At 40.5% G+C, this 15,487-nt stretch overlaps 1 protein-coding gene across 2 annotated transcripts in view; it reads right to left on the bottom strand.

Annotated features, from left to right (window-relative positions):
* HS2ST1 (heparan sulfate 2-O-sulfotransferase 1) overlaps nucleotides 1–15,481 on the bottom strand; it is an 88,488-nt gene extending 73,007 nt beyond the window's left edge. The window contains exon 1 of one of the 2 annotated variants that reach the window (XM_083511215.1): nucleotides 14,913–15,481. In XM_083511215.1, the coding sequence (XP_083367341.1) occupies nucleotides 14,913–15,036 (124 nt within the window). In that variant the 5' untranslated portion in view covers nucleotides 15,037–15,481. The remainder of the gene's footprint in view (nucleotides 1–14,912) is intronic. The other variant, XM_083511214.1, reaches the window with a different exon arrangement.
* Between the last annotated feature and the right edge of the window lie 6 nt (nucleotides 15,482–15,487).

Below are 15,487 nucleotides of genomic sequence, written 5' to 3'. Positions count from 1 at the left end.
GAAACATCCATTTTTTAAGCAAATATCGAGTGTGTACATGACGTGGGGAACTGTGATTAACACTGTGCAATCATCAAACAGGGCCAAACACACATTTCCACACATTGTATGGACACCATGTTCACACATGGTATACATGTTACAAAACCAATGTATGTAGGAGCTACATTCTGGAGACTGCGTCTAAAGCCAAAATTGTGCATAGTGAAAACCCACTGAGTTCAGTGGCAGGTGGGATTGCTAAAGTCACTTTTTCCTGGAACCCCACCCCTTTTCCATTTTAAATTTTTGCCATACACAAAAGGCTGAATGCACACACACACAAAGTTAAATGTGTGCAAGTTGAAGGCTTACTGTATGTGAGGATGGTAACCATGCTAAAAATCAAAGTCTCCATGGAGGACTTATTTTTTTTGTTCCTCGTGGAACTTATATCCTACATTCCTGGTGTTAGGCAATCTGGAGGCCTGGAAAATATTTCAATATGAAATAAAACTTGCACAATTAGTCCACATGTCAACCTTTCCTCTTATATGATAGAAAATCTAATGAAGACTTTGAAACATACACAATTTTCATTGTGTGGGGGCCATAAGTTCCAAATTAAAACTCAAAATTGAGCCATTTAGGCCGTCTATCTATGGGGAGTCCTAAGAGTTGAGTTTATTTTTATTGTCATTCTAATTCACTTTTCATTTTGAAAATTCTTTGTTGGCGGAATCACTTAAAGCCCTCTTCACCTGCCATGGCACATCCTAATCAATAACAAAAAACCAAGGTAAGACAATCAATGGCAAGTCATTCCAATGTGTTTTGAGAATTAAAGGCCAAACGAATCCTATTCATCACTTAGAATGTAGAAAGCATTGATTTTATATTTGTCAGAGTATTAACTACTGATGAAAGAGTTGGCCTGTAAGAGCCACAAGCTTAACAATTCTGTTTGCCAAAGACCCAGCTTCCACAAACAAGAAAATCTTGCTTCATCCGTTTCGTGCAACAGGTGGAAACTGCATTTTGAAATGGGGCTATCTAAAGCTGGCACAGTAATAAGGCATGGGCTATACTAATACACATCTTATTTCTTATTCATAAAGCTGTATTACATTTTCTCAGCCAGTCCTAAGTGTAATGTTGCTTGGGCAAGACAGTGCAATGCACATTTAAAGCCGCATCAACTAAAGAAAATGTCATTTTCAAGCCAAGTACATTTTCTAATATTAAATGTGAAATCTATTGTACCTTAAAATGGTCAAATGAGTTGTTCCACTAGCAGAAGACAGTGTAACAGGTCCCACTGAAGCTAAGGGAATCCTCCCATCCACCCCACAATCTGGTCTGGAGAACTGGGAGAGTCCCAAGAACAGGGAACAAGGGAGAAGAGGGGAAATTGTTCCATCTGGCAAACGGAAATGCGTGTGTCGACAATCACCTTAGCACGACGTTGAACTCCATCTTATGAGTTCCAACACATTCATGATCACTCTGCCGAAATGATGTCACTACCCTTGCTGGATTAAAATACCTAATTTAGGATTTGGATTCAGACTGGCCATTTCACAAACGACAGGGCTCTTTCCATTAATAGCAGGGACAGAAATCCAGAAGGGGCTCCTCACTGGAGGAATAGGGAGGCAATCTTTGCAAACTCTTCCTTCCCCTACAACCTCCTGCATTGTATCTCACACTGCTCTACAGGCTTCCAAAATTTCCTCATGCACACCCCTTGCAAAATGAATGTCCGGATTCAATCCACTGTGCATCTGTGGGGTCATCCCCAAATTGTGGCCTTATTTTTGTTTTAAGGGTTTTTCTGGCCCAACTTTCTCCTAACAGAAAGGATTAGCAGGAGAACATTTCCAGTGCATAAAGGTCAAGTTCTTTTTACTTGCTGCCTAGGCATGTGTGTAGAGACTCAAACTATGAATGCTCCATTAAGAAACATGTACTTCAGGCACACACTAACCAAATAAGACTTATGCCAATAGTTTTTAGTTTTTAAAACTCCCAAAGTATATAACATATGCCTACCATGTACTGGCATAACACTAATCAAGAACACACAGGGAAAAGCAAAAAAGAAACTTTACAAAGATTTTTTTATATACAGAATTAAATAGCAGCAATCCTCATAAATACAAACTTTTATTCCTATTACTGTCAGATAAGATTCAACAAAATACATTTCTCAATGATTTCTTGTGACATACATAACTGAAACCAAGAAGACCTGCATTTTAAATGAAAAAATGAAAAAGTATAAACCAAACATTTAATAGCAATTAAAAATCTTAGGACCATATGACAGCTATATCTTATCTAACCACGTAAATGTCTCATGTGGTTCATTATACATTTCTCTATGTATAATATAAAAACTGTAGTTCTAAAAAGGTCCAGATCAATGAATTACTTAAATTATTCTACAATTTTATTTACAAGCTACAGTTAGTCTTTAGTTCTGAATAGGTTGAGTAGCTGCAGAACTCTTCATGAGTAATAGAGAACACAATTTTAAAACTGTAAGAATGTGATTCTAAGCCCATTGTTTAGTATAGGGCCATAAAATTACCCAGTTAGGCTGTATATTACAACCTTTATTCTGGAGTAGTTTCCATAATGTCAGTAGCAAGAGTAACTGGTTTGCAGATTGCTGGAGGAACCCAAGAGATACCATGGGATTTTCAATAGGACCATTCAAAAGTAAAGTGATAGGAGGACTGCAAAGAAAAGCCTGGTGTCTAAAGGAGTTTGCACTTCAGAGTCTAGATGGAGTCCACACTGCAACATAACAGTGAAAATAGCCTATTCTAAACACACAGTAAATAAAATGGTATTGGCCTAGAAGGTACCATTGTGGCACATAGCTGCCAAATCACCCATGCCTTTACAATAAAAATTGCAACCCTCACAGTAATATGTTCAGACTTATTTCCCAAGAGATAAATCATCTTCTACTCAACAGGGTATCCTGAATTCCTATCCCGAAGCATGGGAAACAAGGAATCTAGAATGGCTATATACAAACGCAACAGAGAAGAAAATGAGAAGCACATCCTATAGGACTTGACCTATATAAACACAGCAGTTTCTCAAATGTTGCCCTATTATATCACTCGCTGACAAAGCTTGAGAATGGCATTGACGACAAACTGTCAATGCCATAAGGCAACTGGGATAACACTTCCGCCCCCCCCCCAAAAAAAATCGAAGACAGAGACTGCCAGCTCCCTGCCTTATGTACGGGGGTGGGGTGGGGGTGTCAATATTCTCCTTAAGGTTTTCTACTGTGTTTTTGGCATAATCAAGGTGATTCTTCCAAGATTTAGATTGTGAAAAAGAGACCACCCAAATATTTCAACACCAGTATCTGCAGCAAAGATTGATTGTTCAGATGCCACACACCAACAACAGTGTAAATCCTTAAGTGGACACAACCAAAAAATCTACATATAAAAACCACATCTTAAGGGTAAAGCACTTTTCTAAATGTCCCAAAACCTCTGTGAGAAACCCAGTAATATGTGGAGAACTTAAAAGCTGTGCTTTCTCTACTATTCTGAACTTGTTCTGTTTTCAGCGAATTAACACACCAAAGACTTTGGTGCCAAAACCTAGAACCTAGTTTTCAAAACAAGAGAATATTAGCTTATTATGTTATAAATTATGGCTACTTGAAAATACACATCCAAAAGTGCAAGATAGTACACAACCTTATTGTTTACTCCAACCTGCTAACACAAACACAAGTAACCAACAAGGGAAAGACATTATAAACCAGACTGAACGGTGGGTGGATCACAGAGCAGGTACAGCTGCAACACAACTCTAGGGTTGCCATATTTCAAAATTGAGCTCCCCCCCAACACGCCAGAAAATGTGATCTGACTTGCAAAAGATCCAGGACAAAGTGCCGCCTTTCATAAATTTTCCCTGGACGTCACTTCCACCTTTGAAATCCTGGTAATGTCCGGGAGAATTTGAATGTATGGTAGTCCTACACAACTCAGTCTGAGGCACCCTCACTCCTGAGGATCAATCGTGATTTGTCATGCTTCTCAACCAGTAAAAGCAGGAGTCAGCAAACTTTTTCAGCAGGGGGCCAGTCCACTGTCCCTCAGATCTTGTGCAGGGCCGGACTATATTTTGAAAAAAAATCTGAACGAATTCCCATGCCCCACAAATAACCCAGAGATGCATTTTAAATAAAAGCACACATTCTACTCATGTAAAAAGACACTGAATCCCGGACTGTCTTCGGGCCAGATTTAGAAGGCGATCTGACCCCCAGGCCTTAGTTTGCCTACCCATGAGTAAAAGCATTTAGAAAAGGAAAACTACACATGCCTAAGGGGCCCATTTAGAAGAGATGCCACTGGTACACAATGATGTACAGAAGGGTCCCTGTTCTGTTCACAAATTTATAAACACTTCTTTATCCCTCCTCATCCATGACAATAAGCCATGCTCTATTTCAGGGGTCAGCAATCAGACCTGAGCCAATGTTTGATAGATTTAATTTCAGAACCCAATTCGGTATTTCAAGGGGAGAGAAAGTCCTGTAAGTTTACCCCTCTACGTTTGTCGGTAATAAATAAATAAATAAATCGCTTCATCTGAAGTCAGAAGATGCTTTTTAATGATTTTTTTAATAAAAAAAACCTAAGCAAATCCTCAAAAGTATAAAGACAGGATTATGTATATTATATATGCTGTGGAAATGAAGAAAAACAAAAACAAAACAATGCTGTAATTAGATTTTCAACTCCAAGAATGTAGGAATATGACAGCGCATTCAGGAACTTAAACAGTGCCCTTTCAATAATTGGTGTTGGCAACTGAAACAATCTTCTTTGTACTGTTAAACTGTCATGGTAGCACATGCCAAATATTTCAAATCCCTATACAAATCAGCATCAGAATTTAGGACCCTGCATCAAACTTCACAATTTTTATATTTTTATTTTTAACAAAATGCTGACATTGGCACTGCCAAACCAACTATTCCCTCCTCTCTTCTGAAGCCCCTCAGACACCTCAAAATCTACTCCAGGGAGTTGAGCAAATTTTGGAGTAGATTCTGGGGCCCAAAGGAGGCGGAAAAGAAGAGCAAGTCCAATTGCATAAGTGGCATTCTGCTTATGCAGCCTTGGATATGACCCTGAGTAGACTTACTGGCATTAAAATAGTAAACTATTCAAGAAATAAAAACCAGGGACGAACTTTCTAGTCTCTCATGATGCATCAGAGAGCTATAAATACCGCTGATCAAGTTTGTTTTGCTGGGCTGCGCACAATTAAGATCCAACATGACATTTCAAATGTAATTTGTGTCAAGGTATTTATTCACAAGAAAGCAGGAAACAAACATGAATTAAGAATATGGAACAGATTGGTTTTGAACTAATTAATCAGGAATATATGGAAGATGAGACTGAGAATCAGAAGCATGCATAATTTTCTAAGGACCTGTCACACAAGATGTTCAACGCAGGCAGAACAAACCATGCCACAGTTGCTCCAAAACCCAGTTGTACTGCCTTTTTCAATAATCAGAGACAGCAAGAATTTGTGGTAAATAAATACCACCCAACTTCAAACATGTGCATTTCTTTAAATGGAAAATGCTTAAATCATTTCATTACAGAAATGTAAGGGGAGATTTACAGCAACCAAAAAATAGCATATTACAGGTTTTATCTACAGCTTAAACTAGATATTTTAAAGCAAGACACTTAACTTAGAGGAGCCTTACTGCACTTTGCTTAAAAGCAATGATATATGTGGAGCACCTCATACAACTAAGTTTCTAAGAGACATGTATTTATATATTGGCTACACATTTAGAAGCTTTCCATAAACTCATTTAAGAGGAGGTAATTCTTCAGTGGGACCGGGTGGAAGCTAACAAAAGTAGTGCATTAATGTAGCTGAATTAAATATAAATGTATTAACATTCTCTCTGGCTAGATTTCAATAGTGGTAACAAGCTTCTTCAATACATCTGGGGGAAATGTGCCCTGTTATTTCTAGTTTAGAATGGTAATATAAAAGCTGAAATATCCTCTCAGAATGAAAAAGGAAAAGAAAAGAAACAACCTACCATACCTTTGAGAATTCTCACCTTGTTCTCAACTTTGAGGTTTGCATACATATTTACACCCTGGAAAGCAACAAGCCGCTATGACGTCTCAGTGCATACATACCGCATCCATGGGTTTTCCCTTTACTCTTACACTGAAAATCACAATGAGAAATTTTCCATATTTGTAGGAGCTTTCAGTTCTTCCTAAAATAATCTATTTGCTCAAGAAAAAAATAACTGTTTTCAACTTCGCTAATGCTACACCTAGTTCAGGGGCTGGAAGAATGGTGTCTGCAGAGGCCTTTACTGGCATCTGCAGGGTCTTCCCCATACCTCTCTACCACCATCAAGCTTGAAAGAAGTACAGTGGTACCTCTGGTTAAAAACTTAATTCGTTCTGGAGGTCCGTTCTTAACCTGAAACTGTTCTTAACCTGAAGCACCACTTTAGCTAATGGGGCCTCCTGCTGCCGCTGCACAATTTTTGTTCTCCTGAAGCAAAGTTCTTAACCCGAGGTAATATTTCTGGGTTAGCGGAGTCTGTAACCTGAAGCGTATGTAACCTGAAGCGTATGTAACCCAAGGTACCATTGTATTCTGTTTAAGTCAATGGGCTAGGTAATGTTATATGCTTGGGGGAGGCGGTGGTACAAGAAGTCATACAGACTGCAAAAGCACTTTTCTGAGGACAAAGCCATATGCTTTTCAACTGACTGGTGGGCTCCATTGTCCCAAATAAAAACATCATCTTTAAAATGTAATTAAGTTATTAAGAGTAGCTTGCAAGGTATGATTTAGGACAGCCTTTCCCAGCCTGGTGCCCTCCATATGTTCCTGACAAAAACTTCCATTAGCCCTAGTTAGGAAATCAAGCTCCAGAATATTATGCAAACATCTGCTTATACTGCCAAAGAAGTTGAAAGATGGAGTACCTACAAGGCAAATGCAAGATAGGAGAAGCCCAGATCAATTTTCTTGAATGCTTGTATATCCTAAATTATTAAAGGAAAGGGTTCAGCAAGCAAATAAAACCGTATGTTGAACTCTACAATAAATGGGCATCTTTTACAAAGCAATAATTTTGCAATTATAACATCATTATTTCATTCAAGATATAAGAATATATTTATCTACTTTAATAGCTAAGTTGTATTTGTGTGATATACGTACATAATTCTGTCATCTATGTATCTTGCAGAACACTAAAAGACTCAAATCAATTTCACCATTGTATTTCATCTATTTGCCAAATATTTTCTAGCTATGAAGTCAAGTCATTGTTCAGCAGCTAACAAATACTGTCAAGTTCTATTATGCCTCATAACTATTCAAGTTCTTAAAATTGCATTAGCATTTGCATATCCCAAAAATGAAAAACAATGTAATTTCATTGTAAATTCACTGTGAAACATTATAACCTTTCCCCTCCGTTTCCTATTAAGGAAACAACCATACCAGATTCCATTTTATTTTTCCCCAGTCACCTTTTTCAACTGATCTTCATATTTAACCAATGGCTGTCAACAGTACAGCTTCTTGATGTATTTGAATCAGCAATTACAAAATATGTTGTTGCATCTCTTGGAACCTATTCTGAAGATACCATGAAGCTTTTATCATGAATTTAAATAATCTAATCCTTTCTGTAATTTACCCACAAATTAAGGCTGCAACCCTATGCACATTTAACTCCTTAATAATCTCCCATTCAGTTCAAGGGAACTTACTTCTGAGTAGACATGCAGAGGATTGCACTGCAAAGCAATCACTTTAAGCAAACAAAGATAGCTGAATGTGCGCTGGGGTATGTGTCAAATGGAGATGGAAAAGTTATGAAGGAAGATGAACATTTATTGATAGTTTCAGTGGATTCATTTCTTCAGATAAATCATTAGTCTTTAACCTTCGACTTGCTCACTTGCCCAAATCACCAGAATTGATATGGGCTGTTGCCTATATTTTTAAGATGTACATATGAAACACTCTATGAGAACATCCAAAAAAACCTGTAACTGACATGTGACTAGTAAGAAGTGGTGGCAGCTCAACGTTCACCAGCAAATGGAGCTGCTATTGGATAGCAGGAACATCTTTGCTGCTGCTGCTCATACTACATCAAGGTGAGGTTGGTTCATTAGTAAAACTAAAGTTCTGCAAATCTGGAGGATGTATACTTGAAAAATCCTGCACCGCTAAGCCACTGATGTGGCTCATAGTGGAATTATTGCTTTTAAGAATGGGGACAAAGCACATTGGTACATTCAAAAAAGTGTTTACCGGGTGTACTATTGCTCTAGGCAGGGACCAACATGATGCTTCTAAGTATTAATGATGTGATCATATATGTTGCTTCTAAGTATTAATGATGTGATCATATATGTTGGGTATAATAACTGCAACTCAGTAGTTCATGATCAGTTAATTACCGTACTAGGCTAAATTTAGGTTCTTATTCATCCCCATTTCACAACTCTAACACAATCACCCGTATTGCATAGAAACCGATGCAAAACTATGGTGCAGTTCATCTTCATCCTCAAACAGCATGTGAACTGCTACATATTAGCACCAACTATAACTATCATCTTCATAATATACACTAGTTACAGGCAGGTAGCCGTGTTGGTCTGCTGTAGTCGAAACAAAATAAAAAAAAATCCTTCCAGTAGCACCTTAGAGACCAACTAAGTTTGTTATTGGTATGAGCTTTCGTGTGCATGCACACTTCTTCAGATACACTGAAACAAAAGTCACCAGACCCTTATATATAGTGAGAGGGTGGGGAGGGGTATTACTTAGAAGGGTGGTAGGGAATGGGTGATTGGCTGATAGGTGTGGTAAACCTGTTGGCAACTGTTAAGGACTGCAATTAGTCTTAAAGGAAAAAGCAAGGGATGAGTTGGCTAAAAATAGCTTGATCATGTATAATGAGATAAGAATTCAATGTCTCTATTCAGATATACATAATATACACTAACACTGATCTCTGTTCTCTGTGTGCCAACTTTTATGTACCAGCACTAGCCATGTCCAAGAGGGGGGAAATCGGCAGACCCAGAGAAATCCCAAGGGTTGCATAAACAAGGAGGAAAGCAGTGTTAGAAACTGGGATAGAAAAGCTAAGAACCAGTGGCTCCTGGGTCCTGGGTTGTAGAATGCCTAGTCACCACCAGGCGGGGGCGGGGTCAGCGGCACTTTTTTATTTGTTACTTTGATAAGCATGAACTAATATGCAATTCAAGTGACACATTGTTCATGTCACATTTTTAGCAGAAATTGTTAATACATGTTTAATTTGGTGTTTACAAGAAAAAGATCGTACCGTACTTCAGTTTTCAAAACATTATTCTCTTTATTGTTAAACTCTTATTGTTTATCCTTAACATATACTTCAAGGCTTCAAAGCATATACATTTGAGTAATCCTTGCGTGTCAGCCAGATGCAAAAAATGGCACCCAAACCTTTGGAGGTGCTCACAAATGGAGAATCTTTAGGCACAAAATGCACCTGGTGTCCTGCTAATACAAAACCCTGGAGGAAACCCCAAACATTTGAATGAAGACTGAGCATGTTCAGTGGATATAGAACGCTGACTGACTGGGGTAGAAGGAATGAAAACCCAGGTCAGGGGAAAGCAGTGATTGAAATTATGAAAAAGAGACACCTCACATTAACATTTTATTGGAAGCCCCACTTGTACTAATATTCAGCAAGGATACAAGGTACCTGAAAGTACATGCAACACATACTAAATAAAAACAGAAGAAATACCATAAAGTGAAGATACCAGAGAGGATACAACTGAGAGAAACAAGGCACCCTCATGTTGTGAGCAACTGTGTAGGTACAGATAAAGTATAGATTTTGTCCAAGTGCACAAAAAACAGAATGTACACAGTTAAATACACATAGCAACTACATTCATGTATCACATTAAGACAGGATTTCCAGCTTACGATGAACAAGCAGGATGCTAGTGCACACAGTCTGTTTAGGCTGAATTTGCTTCTCCTATTAGACAGTAGGTAAATCAAACCAGGAAGTCAAAACTAAGCTTGGCTTCTTATGATGTGCAAATCTGGCAACCTAATTTGTTGCTTCCAGAACAAGCAGGGGTTGAAACTTGCTTACAAACCTTGCTTATTTCAGAGCAACAAACCAGGATGCTTGATTTGCACATCATAGGAAGTCTGGTTTAATTGTGCTTTCCTGGTTTCCTTTACCTGCTCACATGAAGGGGTGGAGCGAGTGAACAGGCTGTATGAACCAGCACACTGCTTATTCACAGTATGCCAAGAATCTTGACCACTCTTTCATATTGAACAAACAAGGCGTGCATGCTCTAGTAATTTAACTGAATTTTCAAACACCTCCATTATCAAAATATGCACACAGCACATATTCTTGCATTGTTGTGCTTTTTAGCATAGGAATGCTCTCAACAGAATACTAACTAAATTCTAACACATACTACTTTGGGAATGTGGAGGAAGGTACCTTGTGAAAGCGATTTCCATTTATACCAACAGAGGAATTATGGATTCAAGATGAACTGGATTATAGATGTGTGAAACAGAATGTCGTCTCTGAGAATGAGGAGGAATACAACATCTCATCATATAGCCAGTTATTTTGTGTTATTCATGTCAGAATGAGAAGCCCATTTTAAGTATAAACCACACTTGCCAGAGTAAGAGAATGCTGTTTCATCAGAAAGTATCTAGAAAAATTGTTCTACAAGCAGTTTTTTTTAAGCCTCCAAGATATATTTTCTGCTGTCATCGTTGAAGTCATACAGCTTTGTTTGTCACAGCAGAAATGAAGCAGACATTCAAATTTCAATTGAAGAGGCAAAAATAGCAGTCTGATTTATCATGCTAAATTTTACATGTAATACCATGGACTTGTTCTTAGTTCTTTTAATGAAACAGCAGTTATTGTAGTTAAACTACAGACTTGTTCATATTAGCCTATAGAGACAACTTTCAAAGAACAAAAGCACTTTATAGAACTAGAATGATTCAATTGCTGAAAGGAATATAAGAGCATGAACACAACAGAATTTAACTTTTATTGGCTGCCAGTTCACAACTGATATTATATGGATAATTTCTTCCTATTAACAGATACACAGACAGCACCAGATAACTTTTATTGTTAACTTTGCGGCGCTGCTTCTGTACAGATGTTAAAAGTAACTAATATTATTTACTCAACATTTTTCATTTTATTTTTGTTTATTATGTAACAAATTAGCATTTCTTTTCACAGGCTAAAGGCAGCAGCCAAAAGGAGGGTGGACAAAATTAATAGTGCTTTTATTGATAATTTAAAAAAATAATTTAGAATTTGACATTTTAGAATTTAACTATAATGACTGTACCTAAATATATTATGCTAAAAGCTGTAGCTCTCTTAAACTTAACCCATGGCTCTCAGCCACACATATTCACTTAAACATATTTTTTGTATAAAAAATCACGAGGAAACATACTTGACATTTTCATCTCATGCATTGTATCCTCATGTATTAATTTTTAAGACTTACCTCCTAGAGGTTGAAAGTGGCAGTCACCTCATGTTAGAATCTAGGAGATGCTCTCTTCTATCTTAACAGGATCATCCATTGTACCCACCTGGGTGTACACGACCCTTCTAATTATTCAAACTCTATGAACTACACATAGTTATTACTCTACCAAACACCATGAAGAGTCACCATTGCTCAGGGTCCATTTCATTCCAGTCCTTTTTTTGAAACATTCTGAAGGCTCAAGTCTTTAAGGAAATTATCTTGCTTAGAGTCCCTCCGTGTATAGAGACCACCAAATAAAAACTTATTAATTCCTCAATCCTACCCTATCCCCATAAATAATTCTGAACCACAACATATATGCAGGTTGCATGGTCTAAGAACTACAGTTTTTTGCATACCAATATGCTTAATAGCATGTATTTCCACAAAATGTAAATTACAAGTCAAATTATTTCCTTTTAATTGTGATTTAAATAACGATTTCATAGAATGACAGACCTGTAGATTTGGAAGGGACCAGGATAGTCATCTAGTGCAACTACCTGCAATGCAGGACTCTTTCAACCAACATGAGGCTCGAACCTAAGAGTCTCATGGTCTAACAACTTAGCTATCCCAACTATATAAACCAGTCCATCCTGTTTTGAATATAGGTAAAGGGACCCCTGACCATTAGGTCCAGTCATGGCCAACTCTGGGGTTGCGGCGCTCATCTCGCTTTATTGGCCAAGGGAGCCAGCGTACAGCTTCCAGGTCATGTGGCCAGCATGACTAAGCTGCTTCTGGCGAACCAGAGCAGCGCACGGAAACACCATTTACCTTCCCGCCAGAGCGGTACCTATTTAGCTACTTGCACTTTGACGTGCTTTCGAACTGCTAGGTTGGCAGGAGGTTTTGAATATAGACAACAATAAAACGAGAAAATCACCTTTTACTCAAAAAACTTACTGTGTTAACTCCCTTATACTCAGGATTTACACTCTCCTAATAAAGACAATCTAAAACTGTTGGTGTCAACTTCTCAAGGGACAAATTGAAAAACTTTTTTCCCTGTTACCACTTGTAACAAATACCTCACAGAAAAATACCTTCGTCACACGCATATGACATGCCACACACTTAAGAGCCAGATTCACCTAAGGAGTTCCATTAGCGCAATGGGGTTTTCCCCACCTCCCCTATGCCCCCATTGCCTATAGGGGAGTCAGGATAATCCACAGAACAGTGCACAGGGGGAGGAAAGGAAAATCCTTCCCTCTGGCAGACTGAAATGCTTGCACTGATGGAATGAGCGCCAGAGCACTACAAAGAATTGCTCCTCCCTTTCAATCCAACAGATCAAGTTCAATGTCAGTTATTTCTGTAGGGGTAACTCAGGATAAGGTCTTCAACATGTCCTCACATATCAGATATAACAGTTATTTTGCCTGCTTTTTGTTAGTAAAGGAATAAAGAAGAAGAAGAAGAGTTTGGATTTTATCCCACTTCATCACTACCCTAAGGAGTCTCAAAGCAGCTAACATTATCCTTTCCCTTCCTTCCCCACAACAAACACTTTGTGAGGTGAGTGGGGCTGAGACACTTCAGAGACTTCAGAGAAGTGTGACTAGCCCAAGGTCACCCAGCAGCTGCATGTGGAGGAGTAGACGCAAACCCAGTTCACCAGATTACAAGTCTACCGCTCTTGAGCACTACCCCACACTGGCTCTCCCTGGAAGAGAGCCTGTGGAAATGACCTTATTTTTCCTTGCTTTGTGTGGATACAGGCAGATAGACACAACCTGGGTAAAAAAGAAGGTTCCAACTGAACACATTCATAGAAAGGAATATAGGAGCCAATAACAGTCACTTTTAATATGAGTTTACATCCTCGTTTTTTCGTTTTACTCCTGACACAGTGAGAGTTCCACAAGAGTTGAGAAATAAGTAATTTTGTTAAACAAGTAACTTTTCATGAGCATGGCCCAAGAACTTGCACATCATAAAAACTAGATGAACAGCACTATAGAAAAATCTTCTGGACCTAACATCATATATCATAGCACACCTAACAGTGGGAAAAGACTATGCTTACGGAAACACATGGGCCTACATATATACATACTTACACACACACACATGCGCACATACACAAATTATACATATCCAACCTTTATTAATTGTACAACTATTTCAGGGAGGGAGTGAGACTTGTTCTGTCACACCCTCTCTCTACAATCACTAACTTGCCTATCTAACGAGTCAACCCACTTCCACAAAGTTCAAACCTTAAACAAAATGTGGCCATTTCACAGGTTTCCAACAGCGGAATGATAAAACAGTGAACTGCCTCTAAACATCACTGCTATTTCTCAGCACCAGTGGAAACTAACTGTGGGCCACACTGCTTTCCTTGAAGTCCTCTTCTTCCAGAGCAGCAACCCCCCAAACGGTAAGTCCTTCATGGAGATAAACTCCAATGTCTTTCAGCAATTTCATTACTGGTGGGGAGAGACGCACATACAGATCGGCTCCAAACCCAATACATGCCGCCGCCGGTCCAGTTATCATCATAGAATCGTAGAGTTGGAAGGGACCCCAGGGTCATCTAGTCCAGCCCCTGCAATGCATGAACCTCAGCTAAAGCATCCATGACAGGTGGCCACCCAAGCTCTGCCTAAAACCCTCCAAGGAAGGAGAGCCCACCACCTTTAGTGGGAGTCTGTTCCACTGCCAAACAGCTCTTACTGCCAGAAAGATTTCCCCCTCCAATGTTTAGTCAGAATCTCCTTTCTTGCAACTTGAAGCCACTGGTTCGAGTCCTACTCGAAACAAGCATGCTCCCTCCTCCATGTGACAGCCCTTCAGATATTTGAAGGCGGCAATCCTATCTCCTCTCAGTCTCAGCTAAACATACCCAGCTCCTTCCACCGCTTGTCATAAGGGTTAAGTTTCCAGACCCTCGATCATCACGATCGCTCTCCTCTGAACACGTCGGCAGACCTCCTTCTTGCGGAGTTCTCCTCCCAAACCGATTCCCGTCGTTTGGAGACACGCGCGGGAACTGACGGCGATTTTTGCTCTCCCAAAGCCATTTCTGACATTCTTCCCGCCCCCCCCAAAACCCACCCTCGATGTCCCCATCTTTACCCCTCTCCTTCTAGTTCTGCAGTACAACGAGGGGGCCGCCGCCGTCGCCGCCCTGAGGAGAAAGGTAACCTCATTTCCACGCCACCGTTTCATCCAGACCTGGTCGCCACCCCCACCCGCCAACCCGGCCAGCCACCTTCTCCAAGGCCGCCCCTCGCTCACCGAGCTTCCCTCGGGATTCCTCCAGCTTCTGGATCTGGTTCTCCAGGAAAAGGACGGAGACGCCGAACGCCAGCACGGCCAGCAGCTGCAACTTGGGCGGCAGCATAATCCGGAGCAGCCCCATCGGCAGCAGCAGCCGCAGCAGCCGCCCAGCAGCAGCAGCCGCCGCCGCCGCCCGCCTGGTCGCACGTCCGCCGAGGGATCACGACATCACGCGAGGCCCGAGCAGGGAGGCCGGAGGGAGCTTCGGCTCGGTTGTGAGGGGGGGGGGCGGACACCACACACACACCGCGGGCAAGGGAGGCGGCGACGGCGGTGGCTCACATCCCTCAGGAGACGTCGCGGCGGCGCCTCAGCAACGGTCCCTTCGGCCACCGACACGTCCGAAGAAAACACCTCAGCGGCTCCGTCGGCGACTCCCGCTCGCAGGCACGAGCTCAGCCTGCGCGCGCTGCTCAGCAACCGAACGCCCGGGCGTCCTCACGCCCACCGACGTCGAACCAGCCAGGACGCGGGTTCCGCCCCGGCGCTCGCTTCTCATTGGTCGCCGTTCGCCGCCCTCCCGCCGCCTATTG

The sequence above is a fragment of the Podarcis liolepis genome, assembly GCF_965112155.1.
Source record: "Podarcis liolepis genome assembly, chromosome: 6".
Classification (NCBI taxonomy): Eukaryota; Metazoa; Chordata; class Lepidosauria; order Squamata; family Lacertidae; genus Podarcis; species Podarcis liolepis.
The sequence above is the reverse complement of the archived record's forward strand: the minus strand, read 5'-3'. Positions and strand labels throughout refer to the sequence as shown.